Source organism: Alosa sapidissima, chromosome 1 (assembly GCF_018492685.1).
Source record: "Alosa sapidissima isolate fAloSap1 chromosome 1, fAloSap1.pri, whole genome shotgun sequence".
Lineage (NCBI taxonomy): Eukaryota > Metazoa > Chordata > Actinopteri > Clupeiformes > Clupeidae > Alosa > Alosa sapidissima.
Genome location: NC_055957.1, coordinates 18,387,691 through 18,405,342, shown reverse-complemented (window position 1 = coordinate 18,405,342; position 17,652 = coordinate 18,387,691). Strand labels below are relative to the sequence as shown.

The following is a 17,652-nucleotide window of genomic DNA, read 5'->3' as shown; positions in this document are numbered from 1 at the left end:
TTTCCAAACCCACAATCAGGGGTGCTCACATCCCAGGACACACTGAAAGACAGCTCTAAGGACATGGTGAAAAAATAGCTTTTATTAATGAAAATTAATAACTTAAATATGCAAGCAGAAAAAAGTGAGATATTTTCAAAAAAAACAAAAAAAAAAACAATCTGTTGATTACTACTTTGTACAAATGATTTAAATACAACAGAGCAGTTTACTGGACATTTGTTTATTTTTATTTCTGTTTCTCATTTTTTTCCCTTCAATGTTCTGTACACACTGATTTGGCCACAAGATGGCGACTGGAAGTAAAATAACACCAGAATGATTAACTCCAGCAAAAGGAATGCAAAGCCAGAACAGAAAAAAAGGTTGAGGGATGCTGATGCCCTGCGCCAACGTGGCAGAATGCGAGTGTGATGTAAGGCAAAAATGTCAGGTGTCCCACTGGGTCGTCAGAGAAACAAGACTCCAGATAAAAGATTCGTTCAGTTTTTGCAAGCCCATCAAAACACTGCACGTTGCCTCTCGGCTCAGTTCCAACGCAAACACGTGGTCATAATACAGGTATATCTTCCACCTTACAAAACAGATTTCTTCTTGCTTGACATTGGACTGACCAGGTACTAGGACTTTTGGCTTAGAAGGACAACATATTTCTCAAAGATAGTTTTGTGAATCAAAGAACGATATATATCCTTACAACTCAACTGAAGCTGAGCTCCTGCTTACACCCAAGCCTACAGAGTCAACCACCCCAGCCCATCTATCTAACTATGACCCCTGCGTCTGCTGAGTGGACAGAGGCTCGGATTTTGAGACACCGTTCGTCCCTATTGGTTCCAGAGACTGGACCGCCATGTGGTAATGGCAATCCCCTTCTGCCCATCACAGTTCATCAGGTGGATGCAGGTGCATTGTGCGTGTTTGTGGTTTTAATTTCTTTTCTTTTTTTTTTAATGATCAATATGCTTGGCGGTCATGGAAACCAACAGAAAAAATACAAACAAATAAAATCATGGGTCAAATGTACCCTCCTCCAATCACACTTTGTTTCCCTCTGTCAACAAAGTAGTGGATTTGTGGCCAACCCGTAGCTATGGGGTGGCCGCTTTGTGCGTACTCGGCGTAATAAACTTAGTGACAGAAGAGGCCTGACGCTTGGAAGATTAAGATTCGTAAAAAGTTGTGTTCTTTTTGTTTTGTAAACCGGCACTTTGTTTCTTGCATTCTTTTCCCCACCGTGTTTTCAAAAAAGAAAGTTTATGGATCTGCTTTACTTTCTCACCTATCCTTAATTAGGAGAATTAAGGAAGAATGGGATTTGAGCATTCCCTCAGCATTCAGGATATTCCGAGACTTATCTACCCTAAAAGTAACACAGGCACACATCTGGGGTAACACACATAGCTAAGTCCCTGAAATTGAGACTATGAAGACCAACATGCCTTTCTGTTGCTTGGCCCACCATGGGCCATGACAGAAAAGCTCATTCCTAGACAGTCAAATGGACATGATTTGACAGAGTGCTTGTGCTGGCATAAATGTTTTGCCACTGATGTACATGCAGACAGTCCGAGAGAGAAATATCAGAGCATGAAGACTGATCAGAGTGAGAGAGAGAGAGAGAGAGAGAGGAGTCTGAAAGAGAGGGGGAAGAAGGGAGAGGTCAGGAAAGAAGAATAGTCAGCATGAGAGAGAGACATCAGAAGATGGTGTGTGTTGGGTAAGTGTTGGTGCTGGTAGTGTCTCAGTTTCCACGTCCGAGGCTGCTGCAGCTGCTGCAAGGAGGTCATCTGCCATCACTCCATCATCCCCAGACATCGGACCATGCCAAGACAGGGCAGACGGACGGGCACAAGTCGGCTGTCTGACGCTGAGAAATCTGTCTCTTGCCTGGTATGTGTGTGTGTATGTGCGTGTGTCTGTATGTGCGTGTGTGTATGTGCGTGCGTGTGTGTGTGTGTATGTGCGTGTGTGTATGTGCGTGTACAGTATGTGTGTGTGTGTATGTGTGTGCGTGTATGTGCGTGTGTGTGCGTGTACAGTATGTGTGTGTGTGTGTGTGTGTGTGTGTGCGTGGCGGCGTCTGGAAGCTCTATTCGTTGGGGATGCTCTGCAGGTAGGTGAGGATGTGCTGGATCTTAAGCAGGCGCTCGCGTAGCGTGGGCAAGGAGAGCACGGACAGCTGATAGCGCGGGTCCACCGGCAGCACCGCCAGCAGCCACCAGCAACACGCCGGCCCGTTAGGAGTAGCCTGCAGACAGAGAGACAGAGCGACTGTTAAAGGGAGGTGTACTCTATCACCAAGAAATCCTTTAAGAGACGTAGTAATACAGACACTGCCCGCACTTCAAAATAAAACTGTCCTTAGTTTATGACGGACCAAGGTGAAATAAGAGGGGCTACTGTTACTACTTTCAGGTGGATCCATTTTTAACATCAAATATTTCATACAGGCCATCTTCTGCTCTCCGTGGATTGCAGTGCAATGCAGCATTAATGTCAGAACCGAAGGCAAAATAAGCCCTCCAAAATCATCCAAACAGAAGCTGAGACAGAGGATTATACTACATTATCCAAAAGTGAACAATCTAGCATCACAGATAACAGATAATCCCTGCAACTATGGGCAAACCGCTGCACAAAAAACACACATCTTGAGTAACTAGCGAAAAGATAGTGGTCAATGTGAACTAATTATAACACAGCGTTTGCACAAACAAGACAAAAGCACCCCCCACCCCCCCCACCCCCCCACGAGTGATGCTGTTCTATAAATGTTTAAGCTCTTCACCCCAGCACTAGAGAAAACCCTCAATTCAAATTCAAATGATGTAACTTCCACAATGGAGCCTCTGGGACACCCTGGGGAATCCAGCAACATGTGGAACCATGCAAGCCAACACACACAGCATGCATGGAGCAGGGACTACACCAACATGTGTATATGGCAGCCAAAGTGAGTCTGTGATTGAGAGAGGTGTTTGTGTGTGTGTGTGTGTGTATTTGTGTGTGTGTGTTTGTTTGTTTGTTTGTGTGTACACTAGAACACTCTACTTCAGGACAATCTTGTGACATAACAGCATTCTACCAGTGTTACGTGATTGTCCTCATGGCAACCTCTGTCCTACTTCTGGCGTTACAGTCCACACTCTCACGCGCCCCCCCCCTCCCTCCCATGCCTGACCCTGTGCTGTGCTATGGAAATGAGTTCACTCGAACAAACGGGAGGGCGGGATTAACCCATCTGAGGAGGCCCCCTGCCTGATCTGAGATCAGCCAGTGTCAGAGGTCAAGACACTTGATGAGGACCTGTGCTGATGTTAGTGCCCTTAACGCTTCTCTGGTACATCTGCACTACATGAGCCATCAAGTCTTTCCTGAACAACACAGCTGAAATTGAGCATACTTAGCCACTCATGTATATATTCAGACAACACCTTTTCCCCACATTGAGCAGATATATATTCACAATGACCTCCAGTACTGATAGCATGTCACTTTTTAAACTGAACACCCAAAGGTAGAAAATCAGACAACTGAACAGGCAGACAGGCAGAGAGACAGACAGACATACACATTTATGGCCCTTACCTGGATGTCTGCTTCTCTCTCAGGCATTGGCCCAAAGTGCTGTAGAATCTGGTTGCGGAATCTGGTTTTGAGGTTCTGGAACCAGGTGCAGGCTTGCTCATACACTTGATCGTGCAGCTCCTGCAGTTTGAGCAGCTCCTCGCCATCACTCACCTGATGAACACACATTCACACAATTCAATACTAATACAATGACAATATTATTATGTACTAATTATTCATACTGATTTTATAGGACCATGGTAATAATATCCAACAATGCTAAAAAAAATAGTGTTGTTATTATTGTTATTATTATGGTTTATTATTATTATTATTATGATTCTTCTTCTTCTTATTATTATTATACAGCAATTCACAGAGCCAATAACATTCAGGAGAAGTGATAGCTGAACAGTAGAGAAGCCCAGGAACCCTAATGAGCATTGGCTAACATGCTGTGTCTGTTCTGCTTACCTTGGTGTCTTCTAGGTACTGTATGTCAGCAATGCAGTATCCGTCCTTCATGCTGCGGGAAAGCACACGGAAGCGCTTCCCCCCGATGGTGTCCACCACTGAGCGTCCGTCAGGAAGGAAGTGGACGCTCCGGATCAAGAGCATGCAGCCGTAGTCCACAAACCTGAGAGAGAGAGGGGGTTGTGGTTAGTGGGGTGTCGAAGCCACTTCCATGGTTGTCCCTCTTTCACAGTTGTCAAAACAAATCAGGTACTGTATGTCTGCATACTACATCTATACTGTATCATTAATGATTCAGGAACTACAGGACCTTGGGTTTGGATTATTTTTCTGCTAAGACACGATGCTACTCCTCTACCACAGCTGAGTCATGGTGGTAGGGAGGTGCTACTCCTCTCCCACAGCTGAGTCATGGTGGTAGGGAGACACGATGCTACTCCTCCACCACAGCTGAGTCATGGTGGTAGGGAGACACGATGCTACTCCTCCACCACAGCTGAGTCATGGTGGTATGGAAGTCAAACTAATAGTGTCTGAGGTGGAGTGTTTCAGAGAACGTCAAAAGTGTCTGTCTGAGGGGCTGGGTTTAGGGGTGCCAGGGTGCCATCCTCACCCCTTCTGGGAGTCATTGATGCACATGCCGAACTGGCGTGTGCCCGTGTCCATGCAGCGGCGGATCATGAGGCGGTAGCGCGGCTCAAAGACGTGCAGTGGGCAAGGCACTGTGGGATAGGCCATGGTGCACACAAAGATGGGCACATTCTTCGTCAGGCTGGAGGAGAAAGAGAATAAAGATGTCAGTTTCACTGCAATAGCAGACAGACAGCCAGGTGGATGCAGGAGGGTATCTTTAAGGAACCTTCTCAATTTACAGTCTCTTCATGGCTGACTCATCATGTCAGATGTACAGAATCGTCACGTGTGCTGAGCAACTCACACTCCTGTCCAAATGAACATGCCAGTGGCTTGTCTGCTGTTAGCTGAACTGCTAACTGTACTCACTCAGACAGCTCTTTGGTCTCCTCCACGTGGACCATCTCCCTCTCCGAGTGCTCTTCTGATAGGTGCTCCTTTATTACACTGTCCAGGACACTTGTAACGTTGTATTTTCTAGCGGCAAGATACTAGGGAACAGAGAGAGAGAGATAGAGAGAAATAGTATAAGTATAAGTATATATACTTTTTTGATCCCGTGAGGGAAATTTGGTCTCTGCATTTAACCCAATCAGTGAATTAGTGAAACACACTCAGCACACAGTGAGGTGAAGCACACACTAATCCCGGCGCAGTGAGCTGCCTGCTACAATGGCGGCGCTCAGGTAGCAGTGAGGGGTTAGGTGCCTTGGTCAAGGGCACTTCAGCCGCAGCCCACTGGTCAGGGCTCGAACCGGCACCCCTCCGATTACAAGTCCAGAGTGCTAACCAGTGGACCATGGCTGCCCATGAAAATTCATGAGTGACGTGAGAAGAAGGGAGAGAGCGGTCATCCCGCCCAGCCACAAACCGGGTCTCCGGGTCCTAAACCTGCCGCTTGACCTCAACAGCCAAGCACGCTGATATAGCAGTCAGCGCACATACTTAACCGTAACGACGGCACTCCGTCACAAGAGGAATTAGAAAGAACAAGACCAGGAACGATGTAAGAGTGAGATGACAATAAAACTACAGTGGCTGTCCCACAGTCATGGGAGGGGTGGCCTGGACTTAGCATTACATAAGTAATGCTTGGCCTTAACGATTACATAAGTGCAAACACAGTTGAGTAAGAGTGCATTGGGCCAAGTGCAGGAGCTTTGCCCCAGGAATAATTCCACAAGCCATTCAGTCTGCCAGGTCTTAGTGTTGAGCCAACATCTGACTGACACAGAAATATCTGGGACCCAAAATGCCTTTCATTCATAATACCACGTTAGATGTTTTGCCAAGGCCTCTCTGTGTTTTTTTTTTTCTAATTCAAAGTTTGTGAAACAGAAAAAAACAGTGCTAGCTTCCTGTGTTGTCCTGAGATAAGCCCAATTATCCTTACAGAACAATCCATTCAGCTACTTCTCTTCTAGGTGGAGCAAGTTCGGTAAAGAGCCAGCTCAGGGTGAGGTGGTTGTGTCTAGGCAACAAGCTCCTACCTCTTTCAGACTCTCTTTGCAGAGGGGGCACTGAGGTGTGTGGTCTAAACAGCGCTCCAGACAGCTTTTACAGAAGGTATGGCCGCAGGGTGTCGTCACTGGCTCATAGAACAATCTGGAATGAAAATATAAAGTATCCCAAACCATCAACATAACAAATAATGAATGGAAGAAGTATGTTGCTGTTTGTTGTGGCTAAGATGTTAATCGAAATAATTGATATTGTTCTCACCGTATACAGAGGGAGCACTCAAAGTCATTGGGGTCCAGCAAGTCCCTGCTCAGAGTCCTGTGGGAGGTAGGGGAGGTTCTGCTACCGCGAGCACTTGCGGTCACTGGAGCAAAAGAAGGAGAGCACAGGACAGGGCAGGAGGAGGACAGCAAAGGAGAGGAGAGACAAAAAGGAGATTAGTCACTTATCTGTTAGATGCATTCAGCCTGCTGCGGGTTAAAGTTCGGGCTGTAATGTGTTAGGCTGATGCCACCACTAGTGGGGATTAATTGACACAAGGATGCTTCTTTTTCTCAATTCAACTAGACAAAAATGGAACTAAAACCCAACTAGACCAGCAGAAAATAACCAATCAGAGTCTTGGGGAGAGGTTTAAACATATGAATACCCACTAACAGTAGTGTGAATGTGAAGTCAATAGGTCATGTAAATCTCACATTCAATACATACATATAATTTAAATTTAAAACAGCTGTGATGTAAAGGTACATGCAATAACTATGTTATATATTAGCTAAACTTCTCTCAGTGTTTCCCATACATTGACTTATTTGTGGCGGCCCACCACAATATCAACATTGACCACCACACAATGATTTTCCTGGTTGTACTAAATTGCGCTTAAATCTGGTTAGAATCATAACCACACTGCACTAATTTGTTAAAAACTGTTGCATTCAAATTAATTCTGCAAACCTACCACCACAAATAGAATTCAATTATGGAAACACTGTCTCTATAAGCTCTCTGCTGTTTCTGCTGTTGTGTGTGATGTTGCATGTTGTGTGTGATGTCTGTATGCTACTGAGACCTTGAATTTCCCCTTGTGGATCAATAAAGTATCTATCTATCTATCTATCTATCTATCTATCTATCTAAGACTGTCAATAACTATATTATATAGCTAAATCTCTATATAAGACTGTCAATAACTATGCTATATAGCTAAACCTCTCTATAAGACTGTCAATAACTATGTTATATATTAGCTAAACGCCTCTATAAGACTGTCAATAACTATGTTATGTATTAGCTAAACCTCTCTATAAGACTGTCAATAACTATGTTATGTATTAGCTAAACCTCTCTATAAGACTGTCAATAACTATGTTATATATGTGACCCTGCAAGGCGAAACCAGTCGTTTTGGTAAAATTTACAAAATTAAGTTATTGTACTCACACGAACGGCCATAAACTAAGCTTTCCAACGATATGTATATCGAGGGTATTGCAAAAAAGTATCGCTAAGATAACCGCATCCAAAGTTGGCATGGTTCTCCTGTCACAATACGCCAGAAAAGGAGAAAATCACCTTTTTAAGTAAATTGTCACGTGCGATAGTGTGAGTGTGAGTATGACTTTGAAGCGGATGACTGACTATGCAGTTTCAACCGTGCAATGAGTCTTTTTCTGCCCCCTAGTTAATACCTGGGACAGTCATAAGGTCACTGTAGAATAATAATTAATTTATTTCGGGAGAAGTAAGGGGAGAGGAAATTCTGTGTACACAGATTGTGTATAGCCGAGCCTACTTTTAAAATGCGCTAGCCTACTTCAATGGAAAACTTCTCCTGGTCCCTAAAATGACGCCAGGATATTTCTAAAAGTTCGTGCTTTTGACAGTTCGTGCCCTGAAAGGCAAGTCTTTCACATTCATATTCGGTTACATCTGCCAAGAACGATATACAGCTGACACATTGAGTAACGAGTAATGAGTAGCCTATAGAAAATTAGCTCTACTGTACCCTACCGTAAAACCTTATAGCGGCGTGGACAAAGGGAATGACTGCTAATGTGTTGAATCTTCACCTAAATAAAGTCAGGGTTTAACAGTCAAAACTTATGTTTATCTGTGAAATTTGTTCACAATATGAAAGTGTAGACTGTATACTGTTGAATTATGCGAAAACGTGAAATTCGACATTTTAACCTGTACGTTTGTTTATCGTGGATTTTCTCAAAATAGCACTGTGCGCAAAACGACTGGTTTCGCCTTGCAGGGTCACATATTAGCTAAAGCTCTCTATAAGACTGTCAATAACTATGTTATATATTAGCTAAACCTCTCTGTATGACTGTCAATGGAACACTAAAGCAGCGTCATTACTGCCTCTTACCTCCTTGCTTTTTATGCTTGTTGGCTCCGCTGTGGACAACAGACGATCCGGCTCCTGATGATGACAACTTCCTTTTGAGCAGTAAGGCCTTTTCCTGGTCACCTAACTGGGGCGCGGAGCAGACCCGCTTCAGGCCCTCCTCTCCGATCCCACCGTGGGTGCGTAGGGAGTGAGCTCGGCTCAGGCCTGACCGCTCCAGACTCTCAGACCGACCCGCCTTCTGATGACGCCAAGAGGAGGAGGGAGAGAAACAAACCACAGTGAGATATCAGGCTACCGAAATCATAATAAAAATCAAGCTGACCAACATGGATATTCTCTGACGCACCAAAAAATGTGTGCCAACAACAGTAGTGCATAGGCCTCTCATAGAACTCTTCTACTTAAGGATAGCATTCAGGAGCAAGAAAAATGGATGCTTTAACATGGAACAAAAGCCAGCTGCATTTTTTAACTCATGAGTATACAGTGGCATGTGATTCGATAGATAATACATAAAAACATCAAGAGGAGCGGGACCATATGCATAACAGATAGTGTGTCCATCTTCACAGTAGCAAGATCACTGGCATCAAAAGCACACAATCTACGGGATGAAAGAGCGCCTCTCTGCCAAGGCAGCTAACCGCGGCCAGCAGAGAGAGCAGCCAGTCACACGCTCACATGTGATGAGCCACTTGCAAAACAACTTGGACTCTATCAATCTATTATTTTGCTCTACTCTTTCCCCATCAGTTAGCAATGAGTTGTTTCAAAATCTCACTTTTAAAGCACATCGTTTCACTAAGTTTGAAATCGACCTCCATTCACTGTAGCTACGCATTCTGTGGGTTTATATAAGTGCAGCTGGCTGTTTCACAGCTTTGCTTTGTCCACCGCTCTGGGGTGCGTTTCCCAAAATCATAGTTGCTAACTAAGTTAGCAACTTTGTTGGTTGCAATGCAATTTCCCATTGCCAACCAACTAAGTTGCTAACAGGTTAGCAACTATGGTTTTGGGAAACGCACCCCTGTTTAGCTTGCTGCTGGAACGTACCTCAGGAGGGCCTGGATGGGGGTGGGCAGAAGCGGCCCGGAGAGGTGCCTGACGCTGAGGGGAGCAGGGGACCTGCTGCTGCTGCACTGGAGCATGGGAATGACTCTTCTCCTGGGAGAGGTCTGACACCTGGGCCTTGCTGCGCAGGTGCTGGGAGGTGTTATGGGCCGTGTCACGCAGGCCAACCTTCACACTGTCACAGGCCGGAGACAGCAGGCTATGGAGGATCTATAAGGGAATGCAGAGAGAGAGAGAGAGAGAGAGAGAGAGAGAGAGAGAGAGAGAGAGAGAGAGAGAGAGAGAGAGAGAGAGAGAGAGAGAGAGAGAGAGAGGAGGGAGAGAGGAGAAGGAGAAAAGAGTGAGTTTAAAATATGTTTTTAGAACCTACGCATGATCAGAGGAGAAATACAGAAAAAGCAGTTGACGTTTTGACACAGACACGGCCAGTAATGGGCCTTCACCAGGGCCAAACCGGAGCTGGACAGCTGCACTGTATAGGTGTCCGTCAGTCAGGGCGAGGTGAGGAAAGACTAACAGCAGTGGGGGATGGGGGAGGGGGGTGGAATCTGGAAACTGGACCGTGCCAAGACTGCGCACAAACCAAGCGGGTGCCTGAGAAAAGCCATCACCACCCCTTAGCTCCACTGTGGCTCGGAGACGGGACAGTGGGACCCAGAGGCCAACAGACTCAGGACTCCTCAACCAATTTTTACCCTTTAACCAAATCACCATTTTGTTGTATTCTTGTCTCATCATTTTTCTGTGGGATCCTGCTTCTGCCCTAATCTCAACCTACTACAACGTAAGTGAAAGCACCCATGTCTCATGGTGTTATTCACTGTTCTTCAGACACAATCATCCCCATAACTACAATAGCTGCTGTACACAAGACTGCAAAGATTTTATGAGAAACTCAGCATTAACCCTAGTATCAGTGATAACTATGGGTTCAACTTGCACCTGGCATAGAGAAAGTTGTGTCTGGATGATTCTGCAACTCAGTTAACTAGCCTTGAAGGCTTCCAAAATATTGCAGATTACGGGCTGTATTTTGCACACTGGCGGTAAAACTCGTTTTCCACCCGCGCAAAGTTTAATTCGGTATTTTGCACATTTATTTTTTTAAACAATGTGCCTAGGGGTGTGGCAATTAACAACCTAGGGAGGGGCCTGGCGCATTGTCTAAAAATCGCTATTGTACACCTGGTCAGAAGTCTATGGCGAGTTGTTTATTTGTTATTTTAAGAGCGCATTGTCAACAATCATATTGGCAGGTGCACGCACCATCCTTCTATCATTTATGAACGCACACCAACGCAACCATGCAAAACATTACAAATTGCACGATTACAATGGGAAACATAATTAGAATAAAGATATTACGAAATACTGTACATCTCATGATGAGTAGTCATTCACCATCTTTTGCAAATTGGTAATGACGGTTAAAAGTGATTAGGGGAGAGGCGAGAGGCACGTATGGAGCACAGCTGAAGACGCATTGTCACGAGATATAAGCAACTTCTCTGCAGGATAAACGTTGTTTTATTCAGTCATTTGAGCAATATTAGGGTAAGTGTTGCTTTTTCCAGCCTATGTTTTCGATGGTAACCCATTGTCAGTCAATAGTGAAAGTAACTGCATATAACAGTCTTGTCGTTGACTGACATCTTAGTGAAGTTAGTTTCACTTTGCCAATGAGTTCAAATAATAGACGAGTGCAAATGCGTGAAGGCTACGCTAGGTTTTAGTAAAGCATGGTTTAGGAATGACTATTCCATACGGTCTCGCAAGCAGCCTCCTTCAAATGCGCTGTTGAATGCCAAAATACCAATGCATTTATATGACATATCGCGCTTTGCGCCGTTAGGTGCGACAGATGTCATTCTCATTGGTTTAAATGATGTTACGCCCCAAACACACCCATATGACTGATTAAAAAACCTAGGAACACCTTGTTGCGCCATGCGCTCCACGTTTGATAACAAAACCCCTCCCAATGTGAACTGGACATCCTACTAAATTTGAATAAACTTTTGACGAGTGACGATGCGCTTTAGAATGTCATGATAGGGCCCTACATTAGTGAAACAAGCCTTAAAGGAACCACGTAGAAAGGTTAGCACACAGGCTGAAGTCAAAACAGTTTGCAGACAAAAGGACTAATGGCCGTACATTATTTTAGTGTTTGTAGGGTGCAATAGCTCAATCCTACAAAGGGATGTGAAAACACGGGTTCTCTTTTACTATGATCTTAGTAACCTTACGGATGATGCCTATGTTCTTTTGCATTGTATGTTTTATCTAGAATTTAAAACTTAAACTGTTTACCATGTTGTTAGTCGCTTTGGTTAAAAATGCATCAGCCAAATGTAATGTAATGTAATGTAATGTAATGTAATCTAGAAGGTTTTGTGACTGTGAGCTCATACTGCCAGCCACTACAGGACCTGGTGTCCAGACACACTGATCTGTGCCATAACAGTACACTCTGATTCTACTCCCCATTCCTGCCCTCCTCCCCCCTTGATATCTCTCCACAACTTGCTCAATCTTTTCCCTACTCTCTCATTCCCTCTCCTTCCAAATTCCTGTCTCCCCCTTTCCCTGCATAAAGGATCAACACACACTCAGTCCAAATCATGCCAAGAGGATGTTTTCTACTCTTCAAAGAATGGTGAGGTCTGTGCCCTTCTCTGAGAAAGAGGAACGAGGAGAGAAGGGACTTCCATTAGAGCTGCCTTTACTGCAAACACCACAATCTAAAGCTGAATACTGGTCTAACGTGTCATGGGGATGCAGCCATGGACAGAAACATAAACAAGAAAACAGAGAGAAACAGAAACTAGAGAAAACAAGGCCTCATTTTTATGCAACAACCCGAGTTCTCCACTTGAGTTAATGTCATTACTTAGAAAGTCACAAGGCTTGACCCAGTAGAGACAACTTGTATAATCTGATAACGCACTCGCATGCTGGCTTGAAACAGCCATTACCTAACATGTGAAACTGTGCTGTGGAACTTTAAAACATCATTTTCTGACAGGAATGTAAATTTCTCTATAACTCTACAGTCTACACAGGATAATAAGATACACAAGATATCAGAATAACAGGATGGAGGACAAGCCATTAGGTACTGATTAGATCACTCTAAACAACCTCATAGTGCTAAACCTAAGACAACCCATCTCACCCAATACCCATTTCTCATCACTCTCATTCATCAGCCTCCAACACCATGTGATCTATGTTCAGCATTGCTTGTTTCTCACAGCATAAAGGAGCAGGGAAGGGGTGTGTGCACGCACCACACATGTGCCAAGGCTTGCACACAAGGTGTAGCCAACATTTCCAAGGTCGGCCGCGAGATAACAACAGGGACAGGATGGTGGGAGGCATTCTGACTTTATTTGACATAATGATTAGGTTCTCACAAGACAACATAAGCACCATGGCCTGGTAAACATAACAATGTGCCAAGACAAAAGGCCTCTCAAAAGCAAAGCCAGCCATGCCATGAAACAGTAACTTACCAGCTCTACTTCCCGCTTGGCTTGACAGAAGTTTTCATCCAAAGCCAGGCAGTGCAGGAAGACTTGAAGTGATTCATCGACCTCACCCATCTCTTGCAAGACCTTGGCCTTACGGTAATAGCCCTGGAAAGACAGAAAGCGATAGAAGTTGTTCTTAACAAACCATGCAGATCTGAACAAGCCACCATTATGTGGGCATGAGTATACTGATACAAGACTTGGATAACCAGATTCTTGTAAAAAGGGCTGGCTAAATACACTATTATGTGACTGCACATGAATTTGTATTGTGAAGATTCCCTTATGGGATCAAAAGAGTAGAGAGAGAATAATCATACATGTTGGGCATTTAATACTAAACCCTTTTATTTTTCATTCCAAACTTTATTTTTCATTCCAAAATCTAATAACTACATGATGTATCAAGGCAAATGCAATGTTCAGCTGGTGGTAAAAGTCTTTGGAAATGAGTGTATTTATAGAAAAACAAAAAGGCAACACTGTGAATACATAACATTAACAGAATGTGGGCCTGCATCATGAGCTAGTCTAATTAGTTTACACAAAGCTAAATTTAACCGACTGATATAGCTACTTGACAGTGATAAAAATACTGGCAAAGAAGATGACAGCTCTCACAGAGAAATCCCCTTGGATAGAGGGTTCCTTGAAAATGGCCTGCTGACCCACATAAGAGACACACCCCTAATCCTGGCCTCACACACGTTCTCCTTGGTCTCTAATGGTCTCCATTACAAAGGCATGAAACCACACCAGTTTAGCCTTTGCTCTCCATCCAGTACATGTGAGTAGGCTTGAGAAAGCTCCATCAGTGAGAACACTGAGAGGCCTCATTCCGTTAACCTACCTCTGGTGAGGGGGCAGAGGTCAAGCAAATGTCCAGATCTTCCAGGGCCTTCAGATGCTGCCCCAGCCCCACCAAGGCATCGGCACGGGAAGCACGGACACGAACATCACCAGGGTCTAGGTAGAGAGAGAGAGAAACAGAGACTTTCAAACTTGTCCGTTTCGAATTTTAAGCCATTCTTTTCTTTAGTAATAGGTTAATATACTGCATCAATTTTTTTTCGTGTAAAATAGCTGATATCATGACATGGTACTCCGCTGTTACAGTAACAAATAATAATTATAATAATAATAATAAAACATTATTTCAGTCACCTTGCTTGACTGTACTACTGAGTGAAAAAAAAATGCCGGTGTATGTTTCAAGCGGCCGTGCACACACTTTGCAATACTCTGCAGGCACGGGTCACCCATTTCTGTTACATAGCCATCCTTCAGTCAGTTCAGGACATTAAGTCAGTACAACATTACAATACAATAGAAAAAGATAACTGTAGGGATGTCTGTTTTCACTGTGCACTGTGATATTTTTTAAAGGACAGTCTGCATCTGATTGTTCTTCACCTCTTCATATTCATTGCGAATCTGGGTTTCTGCTTGCTATGATGTATTCAAGAATCAAGAATATACGTTTCAGGCACAGCCCTGCATTCCAAAGCTTGGTTATGACACTGGGTGAGGGTGCATCAGATGTGTCCGTTATAACACACCAGTATATTTGACAGATGTACAGTAGGCCTAACTGTGAGACAGGGTCAACTTGAGACATAACCACAGACGCTTGTACGTTATTCCGTTATTGTACAGTTTAAAAGTAGAAAGACTTCATCAAACCACAATTTAATTTCACTAAGACTGAGGATTCTTCCTCTGAAGTTTCCACTCTGCTCAGGACACATGCTGTCCTTATTGCTCAGTACACACTTCAACTGTTATGTCATCAGGAACAGGTCATCCTATGAGCCTGCACCATGACTATCCTATCGGCAGACCTGTCTGACCTAAATACCTGTACAGCTATGTCTGAACCATGATCTAAATCATGTCAGTCTAATTTCAGAGTGCATTATCATGATGCAACACAGGTTTGAATGGCTTATGTGTTGGCCACTCAGCCCCTAATTGAGCACATAGCAATGACATTACTATAGCCTACCAAATCCTAGTCGTGTGACCAAGGTTTGCCAATAAGCTTAAAGCTAAATATTAAAATTGTGGATTTATATCACATCATTCAGCGTGCCGGATAAATAACTTATCTCCCATTTCTGTTCTTGGTTTAAAAGCTGTCCAGGGACTGACAAGATACTGATGATAACGTTAGCTTACTAGCATGAGATGTTTTGCCTTGAGACAAAGTGTTAGCCTTGAGTTACATTAGATTTACAGTAAAGTCACTTAATTATTGGAGAGGTAGGTTAACACTAGCAAAGTTATGCGCACACTTTTTATATTGCTGTCTAGGTTACAAAACATGTTGCACTATGTCACGACCTCCCTTACACAACGAGTCGCTGCTGCGCATGCTCTCTTTGCGACGGTTTTGTAATAAGGTTACATGATTAGCAAAAATATGTTAGCTTCAAGAGTAAAGGCTACTGGATATGTTGGTCAGTAGAACTCATGCCTAAACTCCATGTGAATGCGTATTTTCAAACATGAAGAATGAACACCAACTACAGTAGCCTACTGTACATAATTCCAGGGCTAGGGTCCTGGGATGGCAGGTTAAGTCTGACATTATCCTGTGATGAAAAACAGATAACAAAGCAATAACTTACTGTCACTTACCCGTATTTATTACACTGTTAGCTAATGCAAGACCCTCTTCAAACTTTTTTGCTCTGATTAAACAATCTGTCTCAGTTATCGTTTTAGACCTTTTCATTTCATCGGGGAAACATTTTTCGAAAAGTCCGTTGAGAATCACATTTGTTCGGCACAGTCCTGGCCTTATCCTTAAGTCCTCATTGCACACCTTACATTTAGAGAAAATGCCCAGTTGTAAACATTTCCTACAGTAAGAATGCCCACAGATGACCGTGACAGGTTCGCCAAGAAATACGTGACATCCTGGGCAGTTGAAGATGTCATCCTCGGCACCTGCCTGATGAGTGTTTATCAAAATCGAAGGCGTTTCCTCCTCAACCTTTTTCTTGAAGTTCCGCAGAATGCACTCCACCAAGGTAGTGAGCTGATCTGGTCGTACAGAACCATACCTCAAAGCCATAGAAAATATATCGACGGCTTCTTTAAGACGGTTTTCTGACGCCAAAGCGTCAGCTTTTAATAAAATGAGTCTCTGGTGATCTACATGGTCCTCTTCTTCGTCCCAATCGAAGTCGCTTTCGGGCGCTATGAAAAATCCCCCTTTCTCCTTCAACGGGTCTTCTTCTTCGGGAGCCTGGAGAGACATTGTTCAGCGGTGACATACAGCGTCTGATACCAGCTATTCTATTCTGTTACAAATTGTTTAGCCATCTCTGTACAATACAGCATGAGAGCCAGCTGGAACTGTTGCCGAACCTCTCTGGTCTACACGTTACATAAAACGTTGTCACATGAACACAAAAGGCGCACTCCCATTGGTTAGAGAGGCTTGATTACAAAACCTGTGTTCTGAAGTTTCATAACTACAACTCCGGAAGAATAACAGTGCGTAGCAGTTAGCATACCGAAATTCATTTCAACCTAATCTACAAAAATCACTCTAGTTTAGGTTTTATTTGTGTCAGTGTGTGTTTAAATAATATGTGTTTCGCTGTTCGTGATTAAATAATCTGTAATTCGTTATTCATGTACAAAAGGGTTACATCAGCAGCTGAAAGATCATCGTCCCGCCCACCTCCGATTCCAGAACTAAGAATCCCATTCATTTTCTCCACTGAGAACTGGATTATAAGTGCCAGTTCAGACCTCCATGGGGCCCTAAAATCCTGCTAAGGGGCCCTCCTACCTGAACTCTGAGGGACAAAATGTAACAATTGTAATATATTATGTGACACCTCAGTGCTCCCAGTACAATCATCCCACCCCATTTAGGATGTCTACGGAAGTTACCAAATATAGTTTTATTTCCCCATAAAGGACCTTCACAGCTATAAATGCCCAGTTTTAGGGTCTGGGCTGTTTGCTTTTGATGCTTGCTGTACATACCCTTACAAAATACTGCAGTTTTTTTCAAAGTAGCATACAGTTCAGTAGCCTAGTATTTTTTTGTGTCCAAAATACTGCATTCCCTGCATAAGAACTGTAGGAAAATATCTCCTCCAAAACTGTGGTTTTGATACTCAGAAATCTGCAGTTTGACAGTTGAAGTAATGCAGTTATTTTTTTGTAGATAGATAGATAGATAGATACTTTATTGATCCCCAGGGGAAATTCAAGGTCTCAGCAGCAGCATACATACAACACAAACACATTCTTTAACAGCAGAAAGAGTAATTAAAGTATATAATATAAAAACACAACTAAAGCAGTAAGGACAGTAGAAGATAAAGAATATGCTAAATATACTAAAATACAAATTATACTAACACTTAATACAATATATAAAAATATACTAAAATACACATTACAAAAATACAAATTATACTAACACTTAATCTAAATCAATTCTAAAAACAGTATCCACATAGTGGTGATTAATAAATCAGAGGCGCTTGCAATGACTGAGGCAGGGACTGAGCCTGT

General features: G+C 43.3%; 1 protein-coding gene across 4 annotated transcripts; it reads right to left on the bottom strand.

Moving 5' to 3' along the window:
- Positions 1-56: 56 nt before the first annotated feature.
- On the bottom strand, positions 57-16,517 carry lonrf1l (LON peptidase N-terminal domain and ring finger 1, like). 4 transcript variants are annotated; one of them, XM_042096955.1, is made up of 13 exons: positions 15,751-16,517; positions 13,961-14,076; positions 13,093-13,215; positions 9,557-9,784; positions 8,522-8,741; positions 6,403-6,505; positions 6,171-6,285; positions 5,050-5,171; positions 4,661-4,819; positions 4,048-4,210; positions 3,592-3,744; positions 2,046-2,251; positions 57-2,010 (listed from the first exon to the last, which is right to left on the bottom strand). In XM_042096955.1, the coding sequence occupies exons 1-12, from the start codon at positions 16,373-16,375 to the stop codon at positions 2,093-2,095; spliced, it is 2,286 nt and encodes a 761-aa protein (XP_041952889.1). In that variant the 5' UTR covers positions 16,376-16,517; the 3' UTR covers positions 57-2,010; positions 2,046-2,092. The 4 variants fall into 4 exon arrangements, with proteins under 4 accessions (XP_041952889.1, XP_041952898.1, XP_041952880.1 ...); XM_042096964.1 differs by having other exon boundaries at positions 57-2,000; XM_042096946.1 differs by having other exon boundaries at positions 57-2,013; positions 2,047-2,251.
- Between the last annotated feature and the right edge of the window lie 1,135 nt (positions 16,518-17,652).

Excerpts from the sequence above, each read along its gene's own strand:
- lonrf1l (XM_042096937.1), bottom strand. The coding sequence starts at position 16,375 with ATGTCTCTCCAGGCTCCCGAAGAAGAAGACCCGTTGAAGGAGAAAGGG. Across the intron at positions 5,172-6,170 it reads GCAAAGAGAGTCTGAAAGAG|TATCTTGCCGCTAGAAAATA; the intron begins GTAGGAGCTTGT and ends TCTGTTCCCTAG. Across the intron at positions 4,820-5,049 it reads GAGACCAAAGAGCTGTCTGA|CCTGACGAAGAATGTGCCCA; the intron begins GTGAGTACAGTT and ends TTTCTCCTCCAG.